Genomic DNA, 13,136 nt, shown 5'->3' with positions numbered 1-13,136 from the left:
AAATGAAGGGAATGTAGGTTGCAGTGAAGAACATCTGACACTTCACTTTCTGTCTTTTAGAAACCTATCCCAGTCACTAAATCCTGGCAACTGGACAGAGAAAACTGGACTACAAATTCAGGTAAGAGTATAAAGTATGTATAATGCATGTATTCATATTAATAGTTGAGTACTCAGGAAGAAGAGCAGCAGGCAGAGGTCTCCAAGAGAGCCAGACTTGCTGATATGGACACACCAGTGGAAGGCGTAAGCTTTTGCACAGTATCTATTGGTCAGATACTGTTGGTGTGGCAGCTATAGTACAGACATCTTTCCTTCTGTCTTTTCCATAGGACTCGGTTGAAGATCGCATTCTTCAAAATTGCAGACATGCAGCAGAGTGGGCTGAGGCCAACAAACCACTGTTGTCTGCCAGATTGGACCTGCCTGACGTTCTGGGCATCGGGGAAGAGGCTGATTACTGGGCATGTATTGTTGTAATGTTTTAAATACTTGAACGCAGTTTTTCTAGAGAATATAATTGTTTTGTATATGGGATTATCGTCCATCGACTCTTTTGGGCTTTCACATGCGCGAGCCTACAACCAGCCGGTGAGTTACATGCTGTTTATAAAGTTGTTTTGTAACGTCCCCATGCCAGTAATGTGAGAACCATGCATATGGTTTTGATGGTAAGGCTTGTGACTTTATTGTCGGATGGGTTATAAAGTGGTGTGACGTTTCTGCAGTGTGCAAGTTGTTGTTTTACGTGGAAGGGTTAGCGCTTGCCCCTTAGCCACCACGTATTAGCCTCGCATGACATGCTGTGCGGACAGAGCAATCTCCACACAGGGAGCACAGATCTGGACCTCTCTGTGTCCTACTATCAGTATTTGACAACCTCTAGCAATGGAAACACGCTTCAAATGCCCCGGAGTTCCCCTTTAAAATAGCATGCTCTGTCCCCGTAACGTCATGTGAGTGTGAAAGGAGCGCAAGTGCGTTGCGAAGGCTGAATAACTACATGCGAGCTTCCATGGGAAACATCCGGCTTACTAACCTAGCGCTCCTTCACATACATTATGACACGGAGATAGACATGGAGAAAGTGGTTGATTGCTTTGCTCGCCTCCATCCCCGTAGATTGGAACTTGACAACCTGTTGAGCTAAACTGAGTGAAATATTGCCTGAAACAATTATCAATCTCCGTTTCTTTCTTTAAAATCATCTGAAAAACGCAGAAAATGCCATGTAAATAACCCCATGAATTATTGTAATTATTTAGGTTAATATGTTCTAATGTATCATCTGTCTAATATAACCTTGTTGCTTAATGAATACACAGACTACAATTGATATAAAGCGTACTAGTTTCCAATCACTTCCCTGCATTGACATGTGAGTTTCATTTATGTTTTGTGTACATTGTGCTTACGATTTAAAGAGGTGATATGATAAGAGACATGTTAATTGTAGTAGAGATAAGTCAGAGGGTGCAATAATGCCGCATTGCATTATGGTTGCTCTCTGTTCCCTATTTATGTGCTGTATTTAGTGCTGTGGTAGAGTTTGTATGTGTTTGTAATTGTATGTATGTGTATGCGTTTATGTTCTGTACGGAGTGACGGTGTTGGTCAAGGTTTTTGTTCAGTTGCATTTTAACAAAATCTGCACCATAACTGAAAGTGGTGAGACTGAAATTTAGAGGCACTTGTTCGCCTATATGTTAAGGCAGTTGTGATTAGCTATTGCTCAAAAGTTCAAAAGTGCTTGCTGCATAATAAAGTCTGTACTGAGACACTTCCTATTTGCACCTCTGTCATTGTTACAATGTTATTACAACCCTGCTACGACCGGACTTCTCAGGACTGTGGGGGGGTTCGTCTGAACCCCTCCACAGTCCCGTCTTAGTGTTCGTCTTAGTGTTCCATCTAAATGGTTAGGAATCTCTTCATTGTAGTTTGACAAACTAGGGGCCCCCAAACAGCATCTTGCTTAGGGCCCCCACAAAGCTAGAAACGGCCCTGTGTACAGTGTTGCCACCTTTTGTGGTTCCATGCCAAAAATGGCCATCATGGCAGCATGCTGTACACCCCGTGCCTCCTCCCTGATGTGGGCCACATCCAGCGCCCTCGTTTGGAGTGGCTTCTGTGATAGACAGTCCAAGACTTTATTTGCCACCTCCAACTTCCTCCAGTCGTCTTTCTCCAGCCCCACGGAGAAGAGGGCACCGACCAGCTCCCAAAAGGAGTCTGCCGCATCCATTTGTGGTCAGATCCTTCTGTCAGTAAGGGTGGATGTGAGGAGAAAGGATGCGGATGCAGATCCTTGGAAATCAAAAATTTTTTTTTTTAATAAATTGTTTTTATTTACATTTTCACATAATGCAGAACATACAGAACTGCTCAGACATGACAAAAAGATAAAGCAGAACATGGGCATGTTGGCATAGTGAATATACAATAAAAATAAACTAGCAGTGGGCAAATTCACCATTGTGACCTCTCCCTTTCAATCCCCCACAACAGAACAAGACAACATCTAGATGACAACCAATACAGAGCATACAGACATGGCAGGCTACAAGGTGCTTGTTATAAAGTGAACACTAAAAGTCACAAAAACAGGCTAAGGACCTGACCTGGGGAATCCATGTAACAAAGAGGATGACAGCGTGGGCCCAATATGCTGCAAGTAGAGGTCCCAGACCTTGTGGAAAATGTCTATTTTGGAGTGAAGCATGCATGTGATGTATTCACTAGGAATACAGTCCATAATAATGTTGTGCCATGATTTTTTTGTTGGGGCATCATTCTTGATCCAGAAGAGCAGAATGTTCTTTCTAGCAGCAAAAGTCAGTATATTGAAAAGTCTCCTATGATTACTGTCAGTGATCCGACCATCCGGGAGACCGAGTATAAGGCATATAGGGTCCATGCATACAGAGAAAGCAAAGATAGCAGACAGTTCTTTCACAATACCACCCCAATATCTTTGTAGCTTCACACATGACCAGAGGCAGTGAATGTAGTTACCAGCCTCAGAATTACATTTCCAGCAAAGCGGGGAGATATTAGAATCCATTTTGTTCTTGACAACAGGTGTTATATGCGTGCGATGTACAATTCTAAACTGTGTGGATTTAGTTCGGTTACACACAGAAATTTTCATAGCCTGAGACCAGACTTCCCGCCAGTCATCATCACCTATAGCAATGCCTAAGTCTTTCTCCCAAGCTTGCTTGGTGGTTTGAGAGGTAAGCGGAGAATCGGAGTTCAGGGCTCTATAAAAAAACAGTAATGCATTTCTTACCAATCTGTAGAGACAGGGCCTTTTCCACACATGAAGAGGTGTTATTAATCATTAAGGTGGTGTCTTTAATTATGAAATTTCTAATTTGTAAATATCTGTAGAAGTCACCTGGCTTAGATAAGCCAAATTGCTGTTGCAACTGCTGAAAGGATAGTAGAATCTGGCCCTTAAATAAATCACCCAGTTTCTTTAACCCTTGGTTGCCCCATACTTTAAAGCCCTGGTCCTCACAGCCCGGCAAGAGTTATCAAGAATGGGAGTGAGAGGAGATGAAAACTGAGCCCTGCCCTCTATAGAGCGAATGGATCTCCAGGCTCTGATGGTACTGAGAGTAATAGGGTTAGTGCAGAGGCTTGTTTTAACAAATTCAGGATTATTCATAAACAACAGATTCAGCAAGGGACACTTCAACTGAGAGGATTCAATATCGTACCAAATTGAGGCTGGATCACACTTGTGCCAGCTTGCAATCACCCGCAGGTGTGAAGCCAGTTGGTAAAATCTAAGATTTGGAACATCTAAACCTCCATCAGAGCCTGCCATTTGAAATTTCGTCATCTTCAGACGGGGCTTCCTTTTGCTCCAGATGAAGGAGCTCAGTCAGCCTTCAAGCACCTTAATAACCTTGTTGGATAACAAAATGGGGATCATTTGCAGTGGGTATAGCAGTCTGGGCAGGACGTTCATTTTTATGAGAGCAACCCTGCCTAACCAAGAAAGAGGGAGAGGGGCCCAGCGGTCTAAATCCGCCCTTATCGCATCCAAGAGGGGGGGGGGGGGGGGGGGGGGGATTAGACTTGAACATCTGATCAAAAGTGGGTGTTACATGCACTCCTAAGTAGATGAAACCGGTAGGAGACCAGCGGAACGGGAAGGGCTCAGCCATACTGGGAACACATGTTAACGACCCCAGAGGCATAGCCTCAGATTTTGCAAAGTTAATTTTGTATCCTGAGAAGACACTGAATGACGAAATGACCTTAATCAGGCAAGGAACAGAAGTTTGGGGGTGCAATAAACGTATCAAAATGTCATCTGCGTATAAGGTAATTTTGGGTTCCCTCTCACCAACTAAAATACCAGAAATTGAAGTGTTCTGCCTTACTGCCTGGGCCAGTGGCTCTATAGCAATATCAAAGAGCAGGGGGCTGAGGGGGTCGCCCTGCCTATTCCCTCGGTGAAGAGGGAAGTTATCAGATCTCAGCCCGTTAGTTAAAACCGCCGCCGTCGGAGTGTTATACAGAACCTTAATCCAATTCAAAAAGTTATTACCTAAGCCAAATTATTCCAGAGCGTAAAACAAATATGACCACTCGACCCGGTCGAATGCTTTCTCAGCATCGAGAGACAGCACGATGGCCGGGTCTTCACAGTTTTGGGTTAATTGGATGATGTTAAGGAGCCTCCGTAAATTATCACAGGAGTTCCGGCCCTTAACAAAACCGGTTTGGTCCTCCTTGACAATATGAGGCAGCACCTTCTCGAGGCGTAAGGCCAAGATTTTGGAGAGCAGTTTCTGGTCAGAGTTAAGTAGGGCTATCGGCCTGTAAGAAGCGCAGCTATACGGGCATTTTCCTTTATTAAGGATAAGAGAAATGTTGGCCTCCCTGAGGGATTGAGGTAGGATCCCATTTTCAAACGAATGATTAAACATAGACAGCAGAGGGTCTAAAATAATACCACTAAACTCCTTATAAAATTCACATCCGAATCCATCTGGTCCTGGGGCCTTACCGGACAGCATAGATTTCAAAGCAAGTAGCGCTTCTTCTCTAGTAATCGGAGCATTTAGTTGTAATTTTTGATCCTCCGTAGCTTTGGGGAGCCTCAAATCTGTGAAAAACTGATGCATAAGGGTCAGGGCATTGTCAGGCTGTTCAGAACTATATAGATTGGGATAAAATGATGCAAAGTGTTTTTTTATGGTTCTGGTATCAAATGATCTAATCCCATTAGAATCAGTAATAGAGACTATATTTTGAGTAAAGGAGGAAATAAACTTGTTATCTTTGAGAAGATACGGTTGAAATCTCCAGCGCCGTGACACTGCCCTGTCCTCAGTGAGAGAGTATACCAAATAAAGGGGGGCATGATCTGATAACACAATGTTGCCTATAGAACATGATAAAGCAAGAGACATTTTTGAGGAGGGGATGAAGATGTAATCAATTCTAGAATAGCTTTTATGTGGGGCCGAGAAAAAAGTGAACTCTAAATTAGTAGGGTGAAGCTGTCGCCACACATCAGAATTCACAATGTCACTACATATATTAGTGAGCACCCTAGCTTGCTTAGATGGGGGCTGAGTGTTAGATGGAAGTTTGTCAAGAGAGGGGTTAAGGTGACAATTGAAATCTCCTCCCACAAAGAAGTCCTCAGAGCCCCGCTCCATAAAAGCTGCAAAAGCCTTGGAGAGAAAATCAGGGGAGTAGAACGTATCTGCCCTGGCTGTCTATAACACAATCAACAGAACTAAATGCCAGTTTTCTGCTTATCAAAATGGCGACCCCCCCTACTGAAAGAAGAATATGATGTACCAAAAACCTGTCCCACCCAGCTCCTTTGTAATTTAGCATTATCCTTGTCCTCCAGGTGAGTCTCCTGGTGGAACGCAATAGAAACGTCTTCCTTCCTCAAAAATGATAATACGTCCTCTTGGCAGGGTTTTGGAGGCCACGGATGTTCCAAGAGCAGAGCTTAATATTATTTATATCAGACATGGTCATAAGACACTATTCGCCATGAGGGCAGGATAAAAGGCCTGTTTCACCTGCACTCGTCCTGTATTTGCATCCCCTGACCCACCTTATCAGATACATTTGACTGTAACATTTAGCAGTGGAAAATGCCACACTGATACCCAACTTAAATCTTACACACATGTCATGTCTTGAGCTAAACACATAAACTACACTGAACAAGCATAACAAATATACAACAAAGAAAAACAAATTGAGGGTCTTTCCCCAAATAAACAGGGACTGTTCACCATACCTTTCAAACTCACCAAGAGCGAACTGACGGCTCATAATAAAGAGCGCGCCAACAAAACCGAAAGAGTCCTCCCTAAGGGAGTGATCAAAACAAGGTAGAAACGTAATATTCACCTTACGAGCAGCCGGCCCACTCGGTTAGAAAATGTTTAATATTTTCAAAATATCCATGGCGTTCAAGAGTAGGCTACGGTGTCCGGAAAACGGAGCATGACCTACCGGCATGAGTGGGACAGCAGCTGCGGCTGTTGCAGAGAAAGTGTCCCAAACCAGACATATGGAGCTCCGTCCTCCGAAAATTATATTCCAGGCAGAGTCTCCATGAAAGCGCGTACCTCCTCCGACGTGGAAAACCTCTCTTTGGAGCCTCCATGTGTGACCTGCAGGGTAGCCGGGAACAGCATGGCATATGGCAAACCTCGCTCCCGCAGCCGCTGTTTCACCGCATCGTATGCCTTACGTTTCTTCATCACGGTCGAGGAGAAGTCGCTGTACAGAGAGACCCTGGATCCATTTTAGACTAAACCACCGTTTTGGCCAGCCCGGCGCGCCGCCCCGATAACCCTCTGTTTGTCTCTGAATGCGTGGAACCGCAACAGCAGCGACCTGGGGCTCCTGTTCAGGTCCGGCTTAGGTGGGCCTGTAAGATGGGCTCTCTCCAGCTTTATCCAGCCAGCCTTTATGGTCATTTTTAGGACGCGGGGTAGCCATGACTCGAAAAACTCCACTGGCTGCTCAGTTTCCGTGTTTTCTGCCAAGCCCACGACCCGAATGTCTAGGCGCCTGCTGTAATTCTCGGCCGTGTCCAAACTCTCTGTCAGGGCGCTGACCTGTTTCTCCAGCTCCACACTCCTTGGCTTCTGTGCTTCGGCGGAGTTTTCAACTGCTAGCAGCCTAGCTTCTGCTTCGTCTAGCCACTTGCCAGCAGCATGGAGCTCTGTAGCAAGCTTCTGGACAGTCTCGGCCAAAGGGCTGAGGTTTCCATCGATAACTTTAATAATGTTGGAAGTCATTATGCTCAGAGCCTTAGCAAGGGCAGGGTCAAGTCCATCTGCGGTTTCAGACTCTGCCTGGTCGCCATCTTGAGTATCACCGCCGGGCTCGGACGGGACGTCCTTTTTGTCTTTATTGCTTCTGGTTTTTCCCATCTCGTCGAAAGACTGTGGCCAAAAGTTTTCCAATGACATAGCCCGTATTGTTCATACCAAACATGGCATAAAGCGCCCGGTTATTGTCAGGATAATAAGAAAATTAGCACTGAGTGGCCCGGACTTGCAAAAGCGTCTGCTCAGCTCCCCGCCATCACGTGACCCCCAACTTAATTTATTTTCACAAAAGGTTTTAACAGAAAGCGCGGCTGAGCCGGATATAAAAAAAAAACTTAACGAGACTGTGAAAACAACACATGACTGTGACAAACAAAACAAAGGACTTGACTTGGCATGAAAATACTTAGCTGGCTGTGACATGAACCATAAGCCGCTTTCGGACTGTAGGAACCTTTGGCAGTTCTAATAACTTTTTAATCCGCGGGGCCGTTTTCTCCCGTGTTCGGACATACAGGAACTGGGGGCTTTCTCCCTTAGTTCCTATAACTATTTAGCTCCTTCTCCGAGGTCGGGTCTTTTCATAGTTCTTATAGAACTAATCTAACGGAGGTGTGTGGTGGTCGGTAGCTACGTCCCATGTCATGCTATCACGGCTGAAATGTTTCCTCAATAGAAACAGACACAACCGGCGGGTGTTTAATAAGTTAAACTTACACTTGTCTCATTTGTCTGCAGCGCTCTGCTCTCCTTTCTTCCTTCATGAAATAAAAAAGTATCTCCTGACTCTCTCTGTGAGCTTTTCCAGCCTCGATATTAGACGCCTGATGTGATTGTCCATGATTAATATCACCATCATGCAGACCATAAACACGGTGGCCTCCCCGCTCTCCATATTAGCTTCTTGGTGGTGTTTTTTCTACTCTCCTTACTTTTACCATTTTGTTTTGTGTTTGAATGTAGCGCTAAACGGCTAACGGCTAACACGTCACTGAAGCAGACTGCTGCACGCGGCGCATCAGTCCCTATCAGGTCCCGACTCATGTGCGAATGCAGACTGAAACAGTTCCGCTGGGGAAGGATAGTTATCAGAACGAAATTCGAGGAGGGTAGTTCTGATAACTACTTTCTTAGAACGGTCTGTCCGAAAGCGGCTATAGATGACGGAAGGATCTGACAATGAACATGGAAAGACCTGGGGACTAAATACTGTGGAGGGTGATTAATGATAGAGTGCAGCTGATGGGGAAAACACAGGTGAGGGACGTGAGGCTGATGGCAGGGCAGGAGAGGATGGCATGACATGGAAAAAACTAAACACAAGACCTGAACCTAAAACATGAGAAAACTAAGAACTTAAGCAGAAACTAAAAACATGGCAAAAACCCATAGACATGACACTGTCAGAAGGAGTTTAAACTCCCACCTCCGGCAGAGCTTCAACCCGGGGGAGGTGGGGGACATTGAGCCCGAATGGCCCATATTCTGTGCCTCCATTGTTGAGGAGGCCGACCGGAGCTGTGGCCGTAAGGTGGTCGGTGCCTGTCGCGGCGGCAATCCCCGAACCCGCTGGTGGACACCAGTGGTGAGGGAAGCCGTCAAGCTGAACAAAGAGTCCTATCGGGCCTTTTTGGCCAGTGGGACTCTGAAAGCAGCTGATGGGTACCGACAGGCCAAGTGGAACGCGGCCTCGGCGGTTGCTGAGGCAAAAACTCGGGCTTGGGAGGAGTTTGGGGAGGCCATGGAGAATGATTTCCGGACGGCCTCGAAGAGTTTCTGGTCCACCATCCGGCGGCTCGGGGGGGGGAGTGGTGCCGAGGGCGTGGCTCTGCTGACCTCATCTAGGGACGTTGTGAGTCGTGGGGGGAATACTTCAAGGGCCTCCTCAATCCTACCGACACGCCTTCCGATGAGGAAGCAGAGTTGGGGAGCTCGGTCGTGGGGCCTCCCATTTCTGGGGCTGAGGTTGCCGAGGTGGTCAAAAAACTCCTCGGTGGCAAGGCCCCGGGGGGTGGATGAGGTTTGTCCCTGGTTCCTCGAGGCTCTGGATGTGGTGGGGCTGTCTTGGTTGACACGCCTCTGCAGCATCGCGTGGACATCGGGGGCAGTGCCTCTGGACTGGCAGATCAGGGTGGTGGTCCCCCTCTTTAAAAAGGGGGACCGGAGGGTGTGTTCCAACTATAGGGGGATCATACTCCTCAGCCTCCCTGGTAAGGTCTATTTCGAGGGTACTGGAGAGGAGGATCCGCCGGATAATCGAAATTGGATTCAGGAGGTGCAATGTGGTTTTTGTCCTGGCAGTGGAACAGTGGACCAGCTCTATACCCTCAGCAGGATCCTGGAGGGTGCATGGGAGTTCGCCCAACCTCTTTACATGTGTTTTGTGGACTTGGAGAAGGTGTTCGACTGTGTCCCTCGGGGGCTCTTGTGGGGGGTGCTCCGGGAGTATGGAGTGCCGGACCCCTTGATATGGGCTTTTCGGTCTCTGTATGACCGGTGTCAGAGTTTGGTCCGTAATGCTGGCAGTAAGTCGGACATGTTTCCTGTGAGGGTTGGACTCCGTCAGGGCTTCCCTTTGTCACCGATTCTGTTCATAATTTTTATGGGGACAACTATGGGGGCAGCCAGGGCGTCGAGGGGGTCCGTTTTGGCGACCTCAGAATCGGGTCTCTGCTTTTTGCGGACGATGTGGTTCTGTTGGCGTCGTCAGGCCGTGACCTTCAGCTCTCACTGGAGCGGTTCGCAGCCGAGTGTGAAGCGGCTGGGATGAGAATCAGCATCTCCAAATCCGAGACCATGGCCCTCGGCCGGAAAAGGGTGCAATGCCCTCTCCGGGTCGGGAATGAGATCCTTCCCCAAGTGGAGGAGTTCAAGTATCTCGGGGTCTTGTTCACGAGTGAGAGAAGAATGGAGCAGGAGATTGCCAGGCGGATTGGTCCGGCATCTGCAGTGATGCGGGCTCTGCACCGGCCAATCGTGGTGAAAAAGGAGCTGAGCCAGAAGGCGAAGCTCTTGATTTACCGGTCAATCTATGTTCCTACCCTCACCTTTGGTCACGAGCTGTGGGTAGTGACCGAAAGAATGAGATTGCGAATTCAAGCGGCCGAAATGAGTTTCCTCCGCAGGGTGTCTGGGCTCTCCCTTAGAGATAGGGTGAGAAGCTCGGTCATCCGGGAGGGGCTCGGAGTAGAACCGCTGCTCCTCTGCATCGAGAGGAGTCAGATGAGGTGGCTCGGGCATCTGGTAAGGATGCCTCCTGGACGCCTCCCTGGTGAGTTGTCCAGGGCCCGTCCCACTGGGAGGAGGCCCCGGGGGAGACCCAGGACACGTTGGAGAGCCTATGTTCCTCGGCTTGCCTGGGAACGCCTTGGGGTCCCCCATAGAGGCCAGAGAGCCAGAGCCAGAGCTAGCACCCATAGAGGCCACAGAGCCAGAGCTAGCGCCCATAGAGGCCACAAAGCCAGAGCTAGCCCCCACAGAGCCCAAAGAGCCCATGGGGCTCTGGCCCGGGGACCCACAGATTCGAGCCCCTCCTCCCACCCTCTTTTTGGGATGTCTGGGATCCATCCCTTGAAGGGGGGGCTCCCCTGTCGCCGGATGTCTGGCCACCCACCGGACAGTCTCTGGCTTCTCCTGCCATGTCGCCTGATGTCTGGCCGCCCGCCGGACAGTCCCAGTTTGGTTTTTGTCATCCGGCTCAGCCGTGCCCTTTGTTAACTTTGTTTGTGAATAAAACCCGGTTTTTGCTTTACATCTCTGGAGTCCGCATCCCTGTCCTGCCAACCCACCCGCACTGACAATATTTTCCTCTCTCGCCCTCTTTCTTTTCTCCTTTCAAGTATTATTTAAAAAAAAAGAAAACTATGACGAGAACACTGGCACTGTGGGCTTTGCTGATGCCTGTGCCTCTGAGTACAGATAAAAAAGAGAAAATATAAAAGCAACATAACATTATAGACATGTCAAAAATATCTGAGTCACACTAAACCTTTAGTACAGTCAAAGTCATTAAGAAAAATAGCTTACTTGAGCATGCAGCCAAATTAAATATTGGTCAACATTATCAGGCTGTATCAAGTTTTTTTTAGATTTAATGCACAGTACATAGCAAAATACCATAAAAGGAAACACCTGATCTTCCAGAGACTGATTTACACAGCAGTGAGCTTCCAGCCAATCATTGTGCTGAATGAATGGAAAAAACCATTGATTGGCTGGTTTGAAGTCTCAGCTCTGGTGATACTGCTGTCTTAATCAGATTCTTCCGACGTGAGGATTACAGACGCTCTGGGCAACGGCAGAGTCCCCTTCAAAGGAAAGGCACACATTTCCTAACAATGATGAATAATGTATCTGTAATTTCATTTTTTTTTCTTTCAGGTTTAAGTGAAACAAGAAACTACAGATCGATTCTCTTTTTTCTCAGCTTGCTGTGTTACTGCATTATCATCCTGGTAAATGTTTCTCTCATTATGTTCATTATCTTGGATAACAGCCTTCATGAACCAATGTATATTCTGTTGTGTGCTTTTTGCATGAATGGACTTTATGGGACAACAGGTTTCTACCCCAAATTTCTGTGGGATCTGCTCTCTCCTGTTCATGCCATCTCTTATTGTGGATGTCTTGTTCAGGCTCAGGTGATGTACTCTTTTGCCTGCAGCGATTTGTCAATCCTTGCAGTCATGGCATATGATAGATATCTGGCTATTTGTCGCCCACTGGAGTACCACTCTATTATGTCAAAGCAAAATGTTGTAAAGTTGGTGTGTTTTTCTTGGTTAACACCATTCTGCATTATAGCAACAAATATTTTTCTGACATCAAGATTGAATTTATGCAGCCAAATTATTTCCAGACTCTTCTGTGTGAACTGGAGTGTTGTGAAATTGGTTTGTTTTCCAGCTGAAACTAAAGTTAACAACATAGTTGCATATTTAACAATAATCATCTATGTATTTCATGGTTTTTACATTGTTTGGTCCTACATGTATCTCATTAAAACGTGTGCTAATTCTATAGAAAACAGGGCAAAGTTCATGCAAACATGTGTGCCACATTTAATATCTTTACTTACCTTTCTCGTGACTATACTTTTTGATGTCATGACAATGCGATTTGGTTCCGAAAATTTACCTCAAAACCTTCAAAACTTTGTTGCAGTAGAATTTCTTGTCATACCTCCCATTATGAATCCTCTCATTTATGGTTTCAAGTTGACTAAAATTCGAATGAAAATTTTTAGTTTTGCTTCTTCAAAGGTTAAAAAACACCCCTGTGGTCTTGTTGTAATGCACAGTTAAATCTAAGATCTTTCCATGAGATGCAGTGTCTAACAGAAAGTTACCGTTTCTTTCAATTTACTTCAATCTGGCTCTTTTTCCAGGGAAAAAAAAAGAATACAACTTCCACCTGTTTGCAAATTTTTAATCCAGGAAGTTGTTTGTCTATCATTTGTGTATAGAACTCAGTCTGTTCTTGTAAATCTGATTACTTCCACTGAATATGTTTCCTCTTAATGTATTTTCAATGGTACCAGTACAATACTGCATTTAGGAATAAAATCAACGCAAACATGAAACGGAAAACTTCTCATGATCTTTTTTAGATAATGACAGATGTCGGAGATTTCAATTTTCTGTAAACTTGACAAAACAGAAAATTGAGAATGTAGAAGTCATCCTGTCAAAGAATACGCATCAAACAAGGCATTTCAACTTGTTGTAACAAGAGTATCCAAGGCAAGGCCTAAAATAAGATATTTTTGTTAAGCTTTTATCTCAATTGTCAAAGTAAACTCATTAA

At 45.9% G+C, this 13,136-nt stretch overlaps 1 protein-coding gene across 1 annotated transcript; it reads left to right on the top strand.

Moving 5' to 3' along the window:
- The first annotated feature begins 11,668 nt into the window (after positions 1-11,668).
- On the top strand, positions 11,669-12,634 carry LOC142395939 (olfactory receptor 5F1-like). The gene has a single exon (XM_075478490.1). It carries the CDS (start codon positions 11,669-11,671, stop codon positions 12,632-12,634), a length of 966 nt encoding a protein of 321 aa, XP_075334605.1.
- Positions 12,635-13,136: the final 502 nt, after the last annotated feature.

The sequence above is a fragment of the Odontesthes bonariensis genome, chromosome 12 (genome assembly GCF_027942865.1).
Source record: "Odontesthes bonariensis isolate fOdoBon6 chromosome 12, fOdoBon6.hap1, whole genome shotgun sequence".
NCBI classification, from domain to species: Eukaryota; Metazoa; Chordata; class Actinopteri; order Atheriniformes; family Atherinopsidae; genus Odontesthes; species Odontesthes bonariensis.
This window is presented reverse-complemented; position numbering and strand designations above follow the sequence as displayed.

Excerpts from the sequence above, each read along its gene's own strand:
- LOC142395939 (XM_075478490.1), top strand. The coding sequence starts at position 11,669 with ATGATGAATAATGTATCTGTAATTTCATTTTTTTTTCTTTCAGGTTTA.